This window comes from Hyla sarda, chromosome 5, assembly GCF_029499605.1.
Source record: "Hyla sarda isolate aHylSar1 chromosome 5, aHylSar1.hap1, whole genome shotgun sequence".
In the NCBI taxonomy this organism is placed as follows: domain Eukaryota; kingdom Metazoa; phylum Chordata; class Amphibia; order Anura; family Hylidae; genus Hyla; species Hyla sarda.
This window is the reverse complement of record NC_079193.1, coordinates 207,527,557-207,547,534: the sequence shown is the minus strand read 5'-3', so window position 1 is coordinate 207,547,534 and position 19,978 is coordinate 207,527,557. Positions and strand designations below refer to the sequence as shown.

General features: G+C 45.6%; 1 protein-coding gene across 3 annotated transcripts in view; it reads right to left on the bottom strand.

The window, feature by feature from the left end:
• ZCCHC2 (zinc finger CCHC-type containing 2) overlaps positions 1-19,219 on the bottom strand; it is a 59,042-nt gene extending 39,823 nt beyond the window's left edge. Inside the window, exon 1 of one of the 3 annotated variants that reach the window (XM_056520997.1) lies at positions 18,137-19,219. In XM_056520997.1, the coding sequence (XP_056376972.1) occupies positions 18,137-18,988 (852 nt within the window). In that variant the 5' untranslated portion in view covers positions 18,989-19,219. The remainder of the gene's footprint in view (positions 1-18,136) is intronic. The other 2 variants (XM_056520994.1, XM_056520996.1) reach the window with 2 other exon arrangements.
• Between the last annotated feature and the right edge of the window lie 759 nt (positions 19,220-19,978).

The following is a 19,978-nucleotide window of genomic DNA, read 5'->3' as shown; positions in this document are numbered from 1 at the left end:
TTTGGGGAGAATCCACATCGGGTCCGTCGGGAAAAAGAATGGTCGCATCGTGTCGCAGACTGGCGCACGATGTCTGCGAACATGCGCAGTGGACAAAAGGATGCGACATAATAAAATACCCGGGGACAAAAGCAGTCGGGTAAGAAGATAGACTTAACCGATTTTCTTAGTAAATGAGGGCCATTATGTCTACTTTATGTTTGCATCACAAAATTGACAAGTTTTTTTTCTTTTGGAAGACACCAGAGGGCTTCAAAGTTCAGCAGCAATTTTCCAATTTTTCACAAAATTTTCAAACTCACAATTTTTCAGGGACCAGTTCAGGTTTGAAATGGATTTGAAGGGTCTTCATCTTAGAAATTCCCCACAAATGACCCCATTATAAAAACTGCACCCCTCAAAGTATTCAAAATGGCATTCAGTCAGCGTTTTAACCCTTTAGATGTTTCACAGGAATAGCAGCAAAATTAAGGAGAAATTTCACAATCTTAATTTTTTACACTCGCATGTTCTTGTAGACCCAATTTTTGAATTTTTACAAGGGGTAAAAGGAGAAAATGTATACTTATATTTGTAGCCCAATTTCTCTCGAGTAAGCACATACCTCATATGTCTATGTAAAGTGTTCGGCGGGCACGGTAGAGGGCTCAGAAGGGAAGGAGCCACTAGGGGATTTTGGAGAGTATGTTTTTCTGAAATGGTTTTTGGGGGGCATGTTGCATTTAGGAAGCCCCTATGGTGTCGGGACAGCAAAAAAAAAAAAAAAAAAAAAAAAACAAAAACAAATGTTATACCATTTTGGAAACTAGACCCCTTGAGGAACGTAACAAGGAATAAAGTGAGCCATAATACCCCACAGGGGTTTCACGACTTATGCATATGTAAAAAAAAACAAAAAACATTTCCACTAAAATGTGTGTTTGCCCCCAAATTTCACATTTTTGCAAGGGTTAATAGCAGAAAATACCCCCCAAAATTTGTAACCCCCCATCTCTTCTGAGTATGAAGGTACCCCATAAGTGGACCTGAAGTGCACTACGGGCGAACTACAATGCTCAGAAGAGAAGGAGTCACATTTAGCTTTTGGAGAGCAAATTTTGCTCGGGGGGGGGGGGGGGGGTTCATGTTGCATTAAGGAACCAAAATAACCCCCACATGGCATACCATTTTGGAAACTAGACCCCTTGAGGAACGTAACAAGGGGTACAGAGTGCATTTACCCCCCACTGGTGTCTGTCAGATCTTTGGAACAGTGGGCTGTACAAAATTTTTTATTTGCACAGCCCACCGTTCCAAAGATCTGTCAGACACCAGTGGGGTGTAAATTCTCACTGAACCCCACATTACATTCCGTGAGGGGTGTAGTTTCCGAAATGGGGTCACATGTGGGTTTTTGTTGAGTTTGTCAAAACCGCTGTAACAATCAGCCACCCCTGTGCAAATCACCTCAAATGTACATGGTGCTATCTCCCTTCTGGGCCTTGTTGTGCGCCCCCAGAGCACTTTTCGCCCACATATGGGGTATCTCCGTAGTTGGGAGAAATTGCATTACAAATTTTGGGGGGCTTTTTTCCCTTTTACCTCTTGTCAAAATGAAAAGTAAAGGGCAACACCAGCATGTTAGTGTAAAAAATTTATTTTTTTACACTAACATGCTGGTGTAGACCCCAACTTCCCCTTTTCATAAGGGGTAAAAGGAGAAAAAGCCCCCAAAATTTGTTAGGCAATTTCTCTGTGGTCTGTGGATGGAAATATATAAAAAAAAAATAAAAAAATTAAAAGTTATGATTTTTAGAAGGCGAGGAGGAAAATACAAAAATGCTAAAATTAAATTGGCCTGACCGTTGCGCGTCGGAGCGCTTCTCCAGACCGGGAATCGGTCTGGAGAAGCGCTCCGGCGCGCAACGGTCCGTCACCGAGAGGATACCCCTGCGTCTCTAAGTCACACTCCCCTGTCTGTACCACCTTCCCCCCCTGATGTGCCTTTGATCGAATCGGTCAATAAAATCCATCTGCATTCAAGGTCTGGTGAGTGCTCCACTTCTTTTTACTGAGATTTTTAAATTACTTCTATTAAAAAAATCTTAGTCCTTTCAGTACTTATGAGCTTCTGAAGTTAAGGTTGTTCTTTTCTGTCTAAATCCTCTCCGATGACACCTGTCTCAGGAAAGGTTTGCTATGGGGATTTGCTTCTAAACTGGGCGTTTCCCGAGACAGGTGTCAGAGGATTTAGACAGAAAAGAACAATCTTAACTTCAGAAGCTCATAAGTACTGAAAGGATTACAATTTTTTAATAGAAGTAATTTACAAATCTGTTTAACTTTCTGGAGCCAGTTGATATATAAAACAAAGTTTTTTCCTGGATAACCCCTTTAACGACGCAGGACGTATATTTACGTCCTGCGCCGGCTCCCGCGATATGAAGCGGGATCGCGCCGCGATCCCGCATCATATCGCGTCGGTCCCGGCGCTAATCAACGGCCGGGACCCGCGGCTAATACCACACATCGCCGATCGCGGCGATGTGCGGTATTAACCCTTTAGAAGCGGCGGTCAAAGCTGACCGCCGCTTCTAAAGTGAAAGTGAAAGTGACCCGGCTGCTCAGTCGGGCTGTTCGGGACCGCCGCGGTGAAATCGCGGCGTCCCGAACAGCTGATCGGACACCGGGAGGGCTCTTACCTGCCTCCTCGGTGTCCGATCGACGAATGACTGCTCCGTGCCTGAGATCCAGGCAGGAGCAGTCAAGCGCCGATAATGCTGATCACAGGCGTGTTAATGCACGCCAGTGATCAGCATTAGAGATCAGTGTGTGCAGTGTTATAGGTCCCTATGGGACCTATAACACTGTAAAAAAAATGTAAAAAAAATGTGTTAATAAAGGTCATTTAACCCCTTCCCTAATAAAAGTTTGAATCACCCCCCTTTTCCCATAAAAAAAATAAAACAGTGTAAAAAAAAAATAAAATAAACATATGTGGTATCGCCGCGTGCGTAAATGTCCGAACTATAAAAATATATCATTAATTAAGCCGTACGGTCAATGGCGTACGCGCAAAAAAATTCCAAAGTCCAAAAAAGCGTATTTTGGTCACTTTTTATATCATTAAAAAATGAATAAAAAGTGATCAAAAAGTCCGATCAAAACAAAAATCATACAGATAAAAACTTCAGATCATGGCGCAAAAAATGAGTCCTCATTCCACCCCATACGTGGAAAAATAAAAAAGTTATAGGGGTCAGAAGATGACATTTTTAAACGTATAAATTTTCCTGCATGTAGTTATGATTTTTTCCAGAAGTGCGACAAAATCAAACCTATATAAGTAGGGTATCATTTTAACCGTATGGACCTACAGAATAATGATAAGGTGTAATTTTTACCGAAATATGCACTGCGTAGAAACGAAAGCCCCCAAAAGTTACAAAATGGCGTTTTTTTTTTCGATTTTGTCGCACAATGATTTTTTTTTCCGTTTCGCCGTGCATTTTTGGGTAAAATGACTAATGTCACTGCAAAGTAGAATTGGCGACGCAAAAAATAAGCCATAATATGGATTTTTAGGTGGAAAATTGAAAGGGTTATGATTTTTAAAAGGTAAGGAGGAAAAAACGAAAGTGCAAAAACGGAAAAACCCTGAGTCCTTAAGGGGTTAAGGGGATAATGCTGCTGAGACTGGCGCAATCCCGGTCTCGACAGCTGCAGCGGGACCCCGGCTGTTACTGACAGCCAGGGTCCCACCGGCGATCTCCTGCAGTGCATTACATCGCACAGAGCAGATCGCTAGGACGTATGCAAACATCCAGTTGTGCTAACAAGCGAGCAACTTGGAGGTATGCATTAGTCCTGGGGCATGAAGGGGTTAAAGGGGTACGCAATAACTATGTTATTAGACAAATCCTCGACATTCAAAAACTTAAATCACAGAGGGAGTCGAGCTGATCCTCACACAGAACACCTTTATTCAGGCAGGTAATTGGTATGTGCAGAACCGGGGTACCGCAATGGGTACCCCGGTTTCTTGCACATACGCCAACATCTTCCTAGCAGTGATGGAGAGCAACATCATTTACTCCTCAAAAAAAAAATTTTTTTTTAAACATAAAAAACTGTACATGCGTTACGTCGACGACGTGTTCGTCATTTGGGATGGGCCGGCCGACCTATTTAAACAATTTGTGACATACATGAATGACACCAACAAACAGAATATGCTATTCACCTATCAATTTGAGGACCAGCAGCTTGATTTCTTGGATGTCCATTTGTGGGCAGAAGGCAATGTAATCAAAACCACAGGATTTAGAAAAAAGATCGGCGAAAATTCCCTTATACACTTCAAAAGTTCACACCCCCAGCATGTACAGAGAGGAATTCCGTACAGCCAGTTCCTGCGCCTGAGGAGGATTAACACAGAGGACTCGGTGTATCAGACTCAGGCGCAGGAACTGAAGAACGCGATTATCCCCAAGAAATTATTGAACAAGCTTATCAGAAAGTTCAAAATAAAACCAAACAAGAAGTGCAGAGTATAAAATGTCACCAAAAAGACAAAAATGAAAAACATTTTATTTTCAGTTTTCATAATTCTCCAATGATTGATATCATAAAAAGAACAATTAACAAGCACTGGTACATTCTCGAAACCGATGGTGATCTAGCCGAAGTCGCAAAAAACAGTCCAATAATTACAAATAAACGTAGTACCACTATTGCAGGCTATTTGAATAAAAGAATTAAAAACAATAAAAAACAACCAACTACATGGCTAAGTAAAACGGCCCCAAGTGGTAATTTTTCCTGTAAAACATGCAGTGTCTGCAAACAATCTCCAGCAAAATAAATTTAGATTGACACTTCCCAATGTGCAAGTCAGTTTATTACATGCCGCAGTACACACGTAGTATATGCGCTCGTGTGTACTTGCGGCACGTATTATATTGGAAAAAATAAAAAGAAATTTAAATAAAAGAAAAGAACACATTCATAGTCTCACAACAGGAAAGGGATCCCCAAAGTTTATAGCACACATGCGAGAGGTCCATAATGTTTATCATTGAAAGTTCCCAGGAATCGAACAAGTACTGTCTGCAGGTCAGGGGGTGGATCGCGATCGCATCCTCATGAATAAAGGGATCAAATGGATTAGCCATCTTTAGGCATTAGGACCCATGGGGTTGAATGACCGCAATGAGCTATCCCCTTACCTGTAGACAATACAGGTCAGTTGTTTTTAATGGTGTATTTCTTGGTTTCGGTATGTGCACTTTGTTTTATGTTTTAAGTATGTGTTTACATTAACTTGTCTCACTCACCTATGCTCCCCGCCCCAGGGCGTGAGTATAAATGACCAGCTACACCTGTACTAGCCAGACCGGATGAAGCGTCATATGACGAAAAAGAGCTGTTGTCTAACTACACCCTCCCGCTCCCTCACCCGCACGATCCCACTGTCTTTGTGTTCCGATGAGACCGCCACAATAAAGACATCTGATACTTCGTTGAGTTGCTACGAGTTCCTTTCTTTCTTTGCAATTTCTACATATTATTAGAAGCCTTTTTATAGAAATAATGGCTTTTAAAAATAAAAAAAATAAAAAAACGACCACTAGGGGGTCGCCACAGTATCCAGAACATAATCCTGTCCGTCTGCAGCATCATCTTTGTCCCAGCTGAAACACAGACTGGAACAAAGTCCAGTAAGCGATGGTGGGACTAGCAATCCTCTGTGCTTACACCCATCCTATCAGATAGCATGAACAGATAGGAGGGGGGTTACAGAGCAGCCTTCAGTGACTGGATGAAGAGACAGACTCAGGGAGGAAGAGAATGCATGGTGAGTGAGGGTGGGCTCAATGGTTGCCTCATACACGCCCCTTCCTGAGCAGTGGATGTCAGAATGAGTAAGGCTGGGTTCACATCACGTTTTTGCAATACGGTTTTCAAATCAGTTTTTCTAAAGAAAACCGTATGGCAAAAAAACAAAAAAAAAACGGATAGAATGGAAAAACGTAAACCGTATACCATTTTTAAAAGTGCATACCTCTATAGTGGCTACCTATAAGCAGAGGAGCTTCAAAGTTTAAAAAAAAAAAAAAAAAAACTATTTTTTCATCAAATTTTGGAATTTTTCACCAAGAAAATATGCAAGTATCGACAAAAATTTACCACTAACATAAAGTAGAATATGTCGCAAAAAACTATCTGGGAATCAGAATGAAAAGTAAAAGCATCCCAGAGTTATTAATGCATAAAGTGACAGTGGTCAGATGTGCAAAAAATGCCCGGGTCCTTAAGGTGCAAATTGGCTGGGTCCTTAAGGGGTTAAAAGCCTACCTTTCGTGTGTGTATATAATTTAAAACCTAAATGGTTTTATTACGGTAGAGAGTAGTGATAAGATGATTTTAGTACTCTCACTGCAGTTATTCCCCAACCATGATGCAAACCTATTTTTCATTCTCTTGATTTCAGGAAGCAGCATGAATTCTGAGCTGTCTGCCAGGAGTACAGATATAGCTACTTCTTCCCCTACTTCTTTGGCCAATCACTACAAAATACATTGCATATTGCTCTGTGCTATCCCATAACATAGTGCTGATGAAAGTGAAATGACCTGGCTGATGATTTACACTGCTAAAGATGGCATGTGGGGAGGAAAAGCAGTAAGTGATGCACATGAAAGAAACAGCAAGTCAGCAAGAGAAGGGTTACCATAAGCAATGAAAAAGCTGGCCCCTTGTCAAGAGATGATGCATACAGTACACTATTATAGATGGCAAGGGGGGGGGGGGGTTACTGATGCAAAGCAATTAGTGTTTACTTTGCAAGGTGCCACAAGCGAAAAAGAAATAAAACAGCAGCACTGTAACACTTAAAAAGGGTACTCCAGTGGAATTTTTTTTTTTTTTTTCCAAATCAACTGGTGCCCGAAAGTTAAACAGATTTGTAAATTACTTCTATTAAAAAAAAATCCTTACCAGTACTTTTTAGGGGCTGTATAATACAGAGGAAATGCTTTTCTTTTTGGATTTTTCTTATGTCACGGCCACAGTGTTCTCTGCTGACCTCTCCTGTCCATTTCAGGAACTGTCCAGAGCAGGAGAAAATACCTGCTTCTCTGGACAGTTCCTAAAATGGACAGCAGAGGTAAGCAGAGAACACTGTGGTCGTGAGATAAGAGAAATCCAAAAAGAAAAGCACTTCCTCTGTATTATACAGCCCCTAAAAGTACAGGAAGGATTAAGATTTTTTTACTAGAAGTAATTTACAAATCTGTTTACCTTTCTGGCACCAGTTGATTTAAAAAAAAAAAAAATGTTTTCCACTGGAGTACCCCTTTAACATTGCTCCTAGGATGAGAGAAAAGCCTTCAGTTACTTTGCAGGGACATTGCAAATACTCGGAGTCGTCCACAACACTGCTCAGTCCTGTTTAGGGTCCATGAGGAGCCAAACAAGGAAGTTGGACTGACCCTTTTCACAAGAGATCACCAGGTCCCAACGAATACCATTAACTTGAAAGCGGTCTGTCAGGTGTTCAGTATTTTACAGGAGTTGACTGGAAGGAAAAAAGAGGAGAAAAAAGAAGAATAGGAAACGCAGGATTTTTTATTTTTTTTTTTTTAAATCTCCGCTCGCCTCTTTCTTTAACCCCTTAATGACGCAGGACGTAAATGTACGTCCTGGTGAGCTGGTACTTCACACACCAGGACGTACATTTATGTCCTATGCATAACCGCGAGCATCGGAGCGATGCTCGAGTCATGCAGCCAGGGACCTGTCCATAATTGCGGACATCCGCGATTGCGCGGATGTCCGCCATTAACCCCTCAGATGCTGTGATCAATACAGATCACGGCATCTGCAGCATTGCCGTACAGTAACCCCCCGACCTACGATGGCCCCGACATATGATGAAATCGACATACGATGGCCTCTCAGAGGCCATCGCATGTCGATGTCAGCATCGACATACGATGCTTTTATATGTCGGGGCCATCGCATTAACTGCTATCCGACAGCGCAAAATGCTTAAGCTGCTGCCGGATAGCAGTTTAAGCTTCCCGGACAGGTTCGCTTATCTCTCTTATCTTATCTATCTTATCTGCTCCGGGTCCACTTCACGATCCTACGGCGTCTCCTGCATCTTCTCCGGGGTCCGGGCCTCGCTTTCCGGCATCATTATTACGTCACTACGCACGCCGTGCCGGCGCAACAGCGTAATAACGTCACCAGAAAGCGAGGCCTGGACCATGGAGAAGATGTGGAAGAAGCCGGAGGATCCCGAAGAAGACAGCAGAGCAGCGGGACAGCATCGGGAGCCCCTGGGACAGCATCGGGAGCGGTGAGGACCTGGTCCGGAGCAGCGGGGACAGGAGAGTACAGCTTCCTATACTTTACATTGCACGGATCCCTCAACATACGATGGATTCGATAAACGATGGGTCGTTTGGAACGAATTACCATCGTATGTTGAGGGACCACTGTACTTTGATCGGATCGCCCGCAGCGTTGCCGCGGCGCTCCGATCATCCAGCATGGCAGCCGGAGGTCCCCTCACCTGCCTCCGCTGCCTTCCACGGGTCTTCTGCTCTGATCTGCGATCGAGCAGACCAGAGCAGAAGATGACCGATAATACTGAACAGTATTAGCAATCGAACGATTGCTATAAATAGTCCCCTATGGGGACTATTAAAGTGTAAAAATAAATGTAAAAAAAGTTTTTAAAAAATGTGTAAAATGTTAATAACAGTGTGAACGTTAAGAAAAAAAAAAAAGAAAAAAAAAATGTAAATAAAAAAGGTCCAAAATAGCTGCTTTAACATTTTATTCCAAAAAAATTCATTAAAAAAAGTTTTATGTAAGCAAATATGGTATCAATAAAAAGTACAGATCACGGTGCAAAAAAATGAGCCCTCATACCGCCGCTTTTACGGAATAAAGAAAGTTATAGGTCTTCAAAATAGGGGGATCTTAGACGTACTAAGTTGGTTAAACAGTTTTTTTTTTTTTTTTTTTTTTTTTTTTTAAGCGCAACAGTAATAGAAAAGTATGTTATCATGGGTATCATTTTAATCATATTGACCCAAAGAATAAAGAACACTTCATTTTTACCGTAAATTGTACGGCGTGAAAACGAAACCTTCCAAAATTGCGGTTTTCTTTTTCATTTCCCCACACAAATAGTATTTTTTTGGTTGCGCCATACATTTTATGGTAAAATGAGTGATGGCATTACAACGGACAACTGGTCATGCAAAAAACAAGCCCTCATACGCCAGTGGTCTCCAACCTGCAGACCTCCAGTTGTTGCAAAACTAAAACTCCCAGCATGCCCGGACAGCCAACGGCACATGACAGTGGGCTCAGCCTATCACTGGCCAGGGCGGGACATCGCTCCGGCCGGTGATAGGCTGACGGCTGTCCGACATTCCCGTCCCCAGCGTGTGGCCGACGTAGGTAAGTTACAGTTTATTTTCTGTACCTTTTGCAGCCCGGGCATAGGTATACAGCGTACAGCAGTGGTCTCAAACCTACGGACCTCCAGCTGTTGCAAAACTACAACTCCCAGAATGCCCAGACAGCTGTTGGTTGTCCGGGCATGCTGGGAGTTGTAGTTTTGCAACATCTGGAGATCCGCCGGTTGGAGACCACTGGCGTAAAGTATAGAGTTCCAGCGCCGGTGTCTGCACGCAACAAAGAGGAGGGCAGTGCTTGACATGTGTGAGTAGTACTCCGCTTGGCTGATAATTGGGGGGGGGGGGGGGGGCAGAACAGTGCTGGCGGGTAACATAGGATTAGTTCCCCCGATGTGGGGACAGCGCAGCACTGGGCTGATAATACATTCCCGAGGGGGAGGGGCCCAACCGGTATTGCGGTATGGGGGAAAATTCATATCGCGCAGCCCAAAATATTCGGTATTCGGTATGAACCGGTATACCGCATAGCCCTAATGGAATGTGCCCTTAGGCATCTGCTTCGTATTTGACGCTGCGAATGCACTACTGACCGTCCCTCCAGCTGTTTTACAGCTGTGTCCTGCTCGCAGTAGCAATCAGCTGCTAATAGCAGACACAGAGGGAGGTGCAACTCGTGCGCGAGGTGCAGCTCTCCAGACATCGAAGCTGCTCTTTGAGCTAGGCCAAAAGTGGCAGCAATGCCTCGAGTACACTGCCCAAGCGCACTCCACTCGCAACTCCCTCAGTGTCTGCTCGTATCGGTGGATTGCTGCTGTGAGCGCAGATGCGCTATGTGCAACCCTATCCTTAAAACAGTTTGTTTAAACTACAACCAAAAGTATTTGATTCTAAAAGGTATATTTTTATGTCAAACCCTAAATATTGGTGATTGGAACCTACCTTTTTTTTGCCACTTAAATCTCAGACACTTAGAGGGGAATTCATCAAGCTATTTAGAATATTTTATTTTTATTTTTTTTAAGTCTTAAATTGTCACAGAAAAAGTCTCACTTCCCATGCAACTTTCGTAAGACTTTTGCTTTTGATCATAGTTGAATGTGAACCACCATTTGCAGTTAGAGATGAGCGAACTTACAATGTAATGTTTGACGTTACCTTCCTTCGTCAAATTAATCAAAAGTCACACGCCACTTGATGAATTTACCGGCTCCCATGGTACCCATTTAGACTGCTTTACAGCGCTGAAGTAAATGAGTGTGGGGTTGTGTCTAAAAGATGGCCGCTGCGACTTGTTTGCGACTTTCCGAGAAAAGTCGCACATAATCAGTGCCCACTGCACAAAACTAGTCTAAAGGACTGCAAATAGAGATGAGTGAAGTTACAGTGATTCGATTCGTCACAAACTTCTCGGCTCGGTAGTTGCTGACTTTAGCCTGCATAAATTAGCTCAGCTTTCAGGTGCTCCCGTGGGCTGGAAAAGGTGGATACAATCCTAGGAGAGAGTCTCCAGCCCACCGGAGCACCTGAAAGCTGAACTAATTTATGCAGGCTAAAGTCAGCAACTGCCAAGCCGAGAAGTCCATGACGAATCAAATCACTGTAACTTCACTCATCTCTATTTGCAGTCCTTTAGACTAGTTTTGTGCAGTGGGCACTGATTATGTGCGACTTTTCTCGGAAAGTCGCAAACAAGTCGCAGCGGCCATCTTTTAGACACAACCCCACACTCATTTACTTCAGCCCTGTAAAGCAGTCTAAATGGGTACCATGGGAGCCGGTAAATTCATCAAGTGGCGTGTGACTTTTGATTAATTTGGCGAAGGAAGGTAACATCAAACATTACTTTTATGATTTAAAATAGTACACATACTAGACAATAATTGAAGAATGACCCTCCTAATCCCAATTTGTAGCTACTAAATCTACAATGTTCTCTCCTCAGGTTGGTAGCCTAAGAAGCTGGGGGTTTTTTCCGTTTTTTTTAAATCAATTCAAATTATTTGCCATATCTCTTATTTTTAAGTCACATCTTAGACGTGCTACTCATTTAGTGAGGCCGTTTAATCTTGAAGTCTTGAAAATTTAAATGGTTAAAAAAAATTAAAATGATGGCCGCCATATATAGTATAGCCTTGTGTCTCTGGGCATCTCAGAAGGAATGTTTTTATTTCACTCCATAAAGTGGAAAGAATGAACGGAGGTTAGGCCCAATATCAACAGTGTGTTCCTGTGAGTGGTATGTTGTTATGTCACAGGAGGATTCCCTGTTCTCAGAGACAGCTGGAATGCAGGAGGATTCTGGCAGCAGGCAGTCAGCTGCAGATGTTATTTTACCATAGAGCTAAAAGAAGATTCCACAGAATTCACATTCAGGTCTGTGGAAGGTGAAAATAGCCCCTTGGCATGTGAAGAGCTGATGAGCCAGCACCAGCTACAATCTATTCTGAAGGCACTGAGCAATTCTCGCCCATAAACATGATGAAGACCAGACTCCTGAGAAGCAGATCTTCCTAGTCATGTACGCCGTAGATTAGAGGGAAGAGATTAGTTGGTGCAGACTGTAGGGGAGTGCTTTGCTTTTCACTTCTATTTTCCTCTTTAACACAAATCACAATGGGAGACAATTACACAAAAGCACAGACAAAATGGCGGCATGCAGCCGAGTGAACCATTTGTCTGTACATATATTATGGGTTTACACTAGGGATCGACAGATATTGATTTTTTAGAGCAGATACCGATAACCTGTGAATTTTCAGGACGATAGCCGATAACTTATACTGATATTCCGTGCATTTTAATCCCCCCCCCAAAAAAAATGAGTGAAATGGTAAAATTAGGGTGCGTGTGGGTATACCCTGAAACTGTTACTGGCCCCGCAGAAGCCGCTGCAGATCAATGATTTAAAGCGGGCACTTTAAATCAATTAACTCAGCGGCTTTTGCGGGGCCAGAGACCGCCGCCCCACCCGCTTCTTTCCCCCTGCCTGTCCTGGGGTCCTGAGTCCAACCACCGATGCTGCCCGATTGCCTCCCCTGCCTATCCTCTGGCCAGAGACCCAGAGGTGTGGAGTCAGTAGATAAATGTCGCAGTTTTCTGTACTTCCGACTCAGACTCCCCGGCTCCTTTGTTTTAATATGCAAATGTATTTTATACATTCCTTGAAGGAAAGAAAGGCAACATACATGTCATTACCAAGGACTACTAGCTGGTGGTTTGATTTCCCTAGTAGAATCCCATAGTCATGTTTAAAGTTTAAGCTAACAATCGGATACAAGTTTTTATAGCCTTAGTTGAATGGCAGCAGTTTTTCCAATGGTTTACATCTTCAGTCTTGAACTATTGACCTTCCATTACCTTCACTTACACAATTTACTTAATCCCTTATCAGTGAGAGGCTAGGTTACCCATGGGTTCCCTGTAACAGCAGAACACAACACTATGGAAAGTACAAGTATTGCCGCTCCTAATTGTGCGTTGTGTGCCATATAGTAAAGCACATGAAAAGCATGCTTCTTCACGGTCACTTAACGTGTTCGTTTTGTGGTTACGTGAGGCATTGCATGCATTGGTCTTTATTCTTACAGTAGACGTAATTTAAACTTGCTTTTTTTTATTCCAATCTAAATTTAGTAGGAGTCTGTGCATTGTTTGCCGACTCCAGGTACCCAAAATGTTGTCCAAATCCGACTCCACAGCACTGCAGACACTGCCGCTGCCCCACTGCCTCCCCCATCCCTGGTTTTATAATTACCTGTTCCCAGGGTCCACGCAACTTCTGGCTCCGGCAGCGTCCTGAGCTGTCACTGTGCGCCGCGCCACTGACAGTGAAGTCGCGTTGAGGAAGTCACTCGTCATTGCGCAGCGCACAGGACGACGAAGGAGCCAGAAGTAGCGCGGACCCCGGGAACAGGTCATTATAAAACCGGGGATGGGGGAGGCAATGGAACAGTGGCGGTCTCTGGCCAGAGGATAGGCAGGGGAGGCAATCGGGCAGCGGCGATGGTTGGACTCAGGACAGGCAGGGGGAGAGAAGCAGGTGGCGGCGGTCTCTGGCCCTTCAAAAGCTGCTGCAGTTCATTGATTTAAAGCACCCGCATTATCGGCAAGGTAATTGCCGATACCGATAACTTCGAAATCGTGAATATCGGCCAAACCGATAATCGGTTGATCCCTAGTTTACACATGCCTAGTGTGCTGTGCAATCAGTTTTTACACATGAAAATGTGCAATTTTGAACATGTTTTACCTGTAAAAACTATGTAGTCCTTAAATATGTTACAAATTCACAGCAATTCAATAAGACACTTTGCTATTTACTTGCTGTTAAAATTCTCAATCTTTATATGTATTTTTATTGTAAATGAATTAACAGCCACTAGGTGGCTCTGTTCTGTTCCCTGCGGAAGTCAGTCAGTTCAGTCTCCTCCCGGCCTGGCAGGAGACGTAACTCAAGAAGTGCATGGTGAGGCACGGCTCTCGAAGGCTTCAGTGACGTTGCGTTTGCTGAGGAACGCCCACTTTCTCCTGCTGGGAGATCATACAATGTGAGCAAGGGGAAAGGTATGATACAGAGCTTATAAAGCTCAGAAAAAAATGTTTTAAGGGCAGGAGGAATGTTAAAAGTACTAAGGAAATATAATCTGAGTTAGTTTAGAAAATATGGCTTGATGACAGGAACTCTAAGGGTGCGTACCCACAGAGCATATACGCAGCGTATTTCAAGCTGCGCAAAATTTATGGCAGCAGCGGGAAATACGCTGCGTATTACTTGCTCACTATACACACAGGGCTTTCCGGCAGCAGCCCTGTGTGTGTAGTGAGTTTTGGAGGCGGGGCCGTGTGCCGGCGTGCCTGTGACACGCGGCTCCACCTCCAAAACTCACTGCACACACAGGGCTGCCGCCAGAAAGCCCTGTGTGTATAGTGAGCAAGGAATACGCAGCGTATTTTCCGCTGCTGCCGTAAATTTTGCGCAGCGTGAGATACGCTGCGTATAAGCCCAGTGGGAACGCACCCTAAATCTCAGAACACGTTCACATTGCTGACATTCCACTTGCAGAATCCCATTGCTTTCCTTGGGATTCTGCTTCTTTATTAACACTTCGAAATAGCCGAATCGGAATTCTGCCTGTTGAATGGACGCCTGCTCAAAGAATGAACATGTTCATTCTTCGGGTGGAATTCCATCGGACTGCATTGCTGTCTATGAAACAGCGCACAAATTTCAGAGGCGGACAAAATGCCGCTGTAATTGTTCCACGCAAAGAAAAAACATGTTCATTCTTTGCGCGGAATTCCGCGAAGTACTGCATAGTCGTCAATGGTGACGGCACAGGGCCCCGCGATTCTATCACAAAAGCATCTTCTGCGGCGGCCTGAAGGAATCTCAGCTCGCGGAATTCCACGAGCGGAGATTCCGCAATGTAAACATACCCTTAGGCAGCCCTTAGTAATCGATCGTAGATCAATGTAATGCAATAGCATTACATTGATCTATGTAAGCCATCTAATGATGGCTTATGATAAGCCACTAGGGGGCCTAAAAAATCCCTCCCCTAATAAAAAAAACAAAATACTGTAACAAAAATTAACATATTTGGTATCGCCATGTGCGTAATTATCCAAACTATTAAATTACTACATTCCTGATTCCACACAGGAAAAAAAGGACTACACAAAAGTGGTATCATTAAAAAATACAGCTCATGCTAAACTCTAACAGAGCTCAGCAGGTGGAAAAATTAAGTTATAGGGGTGAGAACATGGTAATAAACAAAGTTTTTTTTTCTTTTTTTAAAGTTTTCAATTTTTCTTTTAACCATAAAACGAAACAAAAATTATTTAAGTTTGGTATCATTGAAATTGTAATGACTCAGAATTAAGTTTGCATGTCAGCTTTATCGTATTGTAAACTCCAGAATAAATTATTGCCCCACAAAATTGTGTAATTCCATATTTTCTTCAATGTTGCCCTACACTTAATTTTTTTCTGGAATCGTAATACATTATATGATAAAATAAAGTGTGTAACTGGAAAGTACAACTTGTCCTGGAAACAATAAGCCCTTAGTAGGTCAGTAAAAACAAACAAAAAACCAGAGCCAGAAACAAAAATTAATTAGACGAGTCATGAAAAGGTTAAAGGGGTATTCCGGGCAAAAACATCTTATCCCCTCATCTTATCGAAAGGATATGGGATATGATGTCTGATCACGGGGGGCCCGCCACTGGGACCCCCCCGCGATCTCCCTGCAGCACCCTCATTCTATGCATAGCTGCGTCTGCAGTTTTGGAAACCGCCGGGCTTCCGAGACGGGGACGTGACGTCACGCCCCCTCCATTCATGTCTATGGGAGGGGGCGCTGCGGCCATTACACCCCTCCCATAGAAATGAATGGAGGGGGCGTGACGTCACGTCCCCGTCTCGGAAGCCCGGCGGTTTCCAAAACTGCAGACTAAGCTACGCATAGAATACGGGCTGCTGCAGGGAGATCGCGGGGGGGGGGGGGGGGGTCAGCGGCGGGCCCCCTGCGATCAGACATCTTATTCCCTATCATTTGGAATGCCCGGAATACCCCTTTTAACGGCCATCTTTCCAGATGATAAAAGCCAGCCAGCTCACTCGGTGAGCAGCCCCCACCCTCCTGCAGCAGAGAAAAGTTCATTCATCAGACCAGGGCAGAAACCACATGGGTCTGTGTCTCTCAGGAGGGTATGGACTGCTTTCAGAGAGGGATTTGGACAGAGACACCAGAAATTAAAGAAACTAATTGTGGTATACTCCGGCATATGCCATACTACATAAATCCCATAGAAGGAAAATAGTGTAGTAGAGAAAAACTATACCGGTAACATACACACCATTTTCAGTGGTACCCATTACTGGATTTGGCTAAAAATACTGCCCAAAATAACTAGCTTAAAAGGGGTTCTCTGGTGCTAACAAATCTTATTCCCTATCCAAAGGATAGGTGATAAGATGCCTGATCGCAGGAGTCCAGCAGCTGGGGACGCCCGCGATCATGCACGCGGCACCCCGTTTGTTATCAGTCCCCGGAGCGTGTTCGCTCCGGGTCCGATTACGAGCGACTACAGGGCTTGTGGCGTGTGACGTCACGCTCCGCCCCTCAATGCAAGCCTACGGGAGGGGACGTGATAGCTATCACGCCCCCTCCCGTCGGCTTGCATTGAGGGGGTGGAGCGTGACATCACATGGGGGCGGAGGCTTGACGTCACACGCCGCCAGCTCTGTAGTCGCCCGTAATCAGACCCGGAGCGAACACGCTCCGGGGACTGATAACAAACGGGGTGCCGCGTGCATGATCCCGGGGGTCCCCAGCTGCGGGACTCCCGCGATCAGGCATCTTATCCTTTGGATAGGGGATAAGATGTGTAAGCACCGGAGAACCCCTTTAAGGCTGTTCACATCTGCATTTGGAGCTCAGTCACAGATGCAAAAGAACTAACCCAAACTATCCATTGCACAAAAGACACCAACAGGTCCCACTGACTGAATAGGGTCCGCTGGGTTTCTGTCTGGTGTCCGCTGTTTTGCAGGAGTTGGGGAAAAAACAGACCTGCAGCATTTTTTTCTCCACTCAACTCCCATCATTTAAACAGATTCTACAAGGGGATCTACAAACACGTGAGCAGGGCCTGTGTCAGAGATCTGCTGTAAAATACAGGAAGTTACATGGGAATAGTTATCCCCTATCCTGAGGACGTAAAGGGCCTTCTCCCTATGGCACCTGCTGAAGAGTGAAGCTGGGCAGCTAGGATGCCCATACAGATAAGACTGCAGAGTAAATTAAACCTGATGGGCATTCACCTGAGCCCTGTACCCCCACCCATATAAGCACTGAATACATGGGGCCTCAATTATGAAAACTATAAAGAACTTTCACCATCGTTGTTCCCATAACCAAATGTGATCCGCCAGGACCTACATTTACATCCTGTACATGACGCAAGCACCAAAAGGGTGCCTGCATCATGCATGGCAGGATCAGTAGCCAGGGACCTGCCGGTAATGGCGGACATCAGTGATCATGCTGATGTCCACCATTAACCCCTAAGATGCCCTGATCAATACAGATAGCATCTGCGGCAATACGCCGCTTTGAATGGATGATCAGATCGGCTGAGGGGATCTGATTATCCAAGATGGTGGCCGGAGGACTCCTCACTTGCCTCTGGCGCTCTCCAGGGGTCTTCTCTGATCTGATATCCGGCAGACCAGAGAAATAAAAATCCCTGATAATACTGATGAGGACCCGGCAGTTTCCAGTGGGCTCCAATCGGTATCAGGGTCCATTCAGTGCAGGGGGGGGGGGGGGTAGTGCCTAATGGACCCTGAACCGGATGGATGCCAAGGGCAGTGAAGTTAGGCAGTGTTCATTCCCATACAGACTGCAGATGACCCGTAATATACATGATGAGCATTCACCTGAGCACCCATCCAATACACCCATATAACCAACCTAATAAGAGTATATCAGAAGTACCTAGATGTATACCGTGAGGCGAACATATAGATTTACAATACCCCGGCCCTCACAGGCATGCAGTCACTATAGACGGCGATCATGTGATCCCTAGTGATCGGGTAATCAGTGTCATCCGCTCCATCATTAGTGCTGTGTCCTCTACTCCATAGTCCCCGCTGATCTATACGCCGCCCCCGGGGTGAAGGTTACAGGTGACTCCAGGCTTACCTCCAGAGCTTCCCGCAGCCCCTCCAGGCGCTCCCGCAGGGTGACCCGCTGATGGAAGGAGAAGGCCGGGTGCAGGGACGCCATGGTGAGCAGAAGCAGCAGCTCCTCCCCGGGCTCCCGTTCTTCGTCGCCCCGCTCCCAGCCCGCCAGGGTCTCCATGGTGGGCAGAAGGCGGTACAGGCGGCCAGCGACCTCCCGGTTCTCGGAGCTGAGCAGCGCCAGGTAGACGATAAGGCGGGAGCGGATGACAGGGTCCCTGGGGTCCACCAGCAGCTCCCCGGCCAGGCTGTTGGCCCTGCTCTCGTAGTCCCGCAGATAGTGGCAGTCCTTGCGGGCCAGGTCCTCCAGGCAGGAGCCCAGGAAGCGCAGCTCCAACGGGTTACACAAGTCCAGCAGCCCGCAGGCAAACTCCAGCCTCTGTGCCGGGCCCAGCGTCCGCACAAACCACTCATACACCGCCTCCCGCTGGAGCGGGTCCGGCCCGGGGGCTCCATTGGTGGCCGGGCACTCCCGGAGGCTACAGGGACGAGAGCACATCCCGAGCCGCTCTCCCTCGCCGTCCTCATCCGATGCCCTGTGCTTGGTCTTCCTCTGGGGCAGCTTCATCTTGAGCATTCTCAGGCCGGGGCCATGGCCTCTGTACCGGGCGCTGGGCGTGTGAGGGGAGGATCTAGAACCGACTTCGAGAACGCTCGTTCTCTTTCCCCGGGTTCCACAGCCTGAGCCGTGACGATGTGCGCCTTGCGAGCTGATTGGCTGCCCGCGGAATCCCCGTCGCCCCGCCCCTTCTCCTCGTCCGCTCACCGCTGCCACTTCTTCCCCGGCGTGAAGCGTTACGTCACAGACTGCCATAGGAGCGGTGACGTCTCCACATTCCTCCGGCTCACCGGCTGTCACCGCTCAACACTCGTCCAGTAACGGTTCTGGAATTGCCCGTGTTAACCACTTAATGGCCGGCAACGTTTTATAGTTTATGGTTTTTCAGTCGCCATAGCTCTGGCATTCACATTGACGTGGCTGTATGAGGCCTGGCGTATATCTCCAGCAATGCCTCTATGTCATTCACGTACAGTATTTCCTAACCAGTGTGCCTCCAGCTGTTGCAAAACTCCTAACATACCTTCGACAGTCCACGAATGCTGGGAGTTGTTATACAACAGCTGGAGGCACACTGGTTGGGAAACAGCATATAACCTGTTGGCTCTTCCGGCTTGGTCCATACAGAAGCCTTGGGGTTTATTGTTTGGATGTAATATGGATGCGGAATAAAATACATGTAATATATTACCACACTCCATTGTGCTCTTACATTATATTCTGTCACTATGACACAAGCAGAGGTGAAGCTTTAGGGCCCCGATGCTAAATCTGAAACAGGGCCCCATATTCAAATGACTATTCTCTTAATACTGCTCTCTGTGGCAGATGGCCTTTTGGCTAAGATCAAGTGTAGTACCTTTCCTGTTAGTTGGTGGTGTGGAAGACCACCGAGGCAGGATGGGAACCACACAGTAGGACATGTGTACCAGGGATGGCTGTGGAGGACAGCAGTCGTCTCTGATGACACCTGTTCCTGCTGGATCTGGCCTTAAGGTCCGGGTAGAGTGAAGGCCGAGGTGCACAAGTGCCCTGGGAGTGGTGACCCCAGGGTGCCGGAATTCACTTGGGATTTGCAACCCAACTTGAAGGAAAGCACGTAGCACGCACTTTTTCTCTCGCTCTTCTGGGCACTCACCCTTAGTATCCCGGCCTTCCGGCTAGGATCGGGGACTTTTTATAGATCGGTCGGATGTCCGGACAGTATTACACACTGCGCACATCCACTTATTTACCTATTTATTC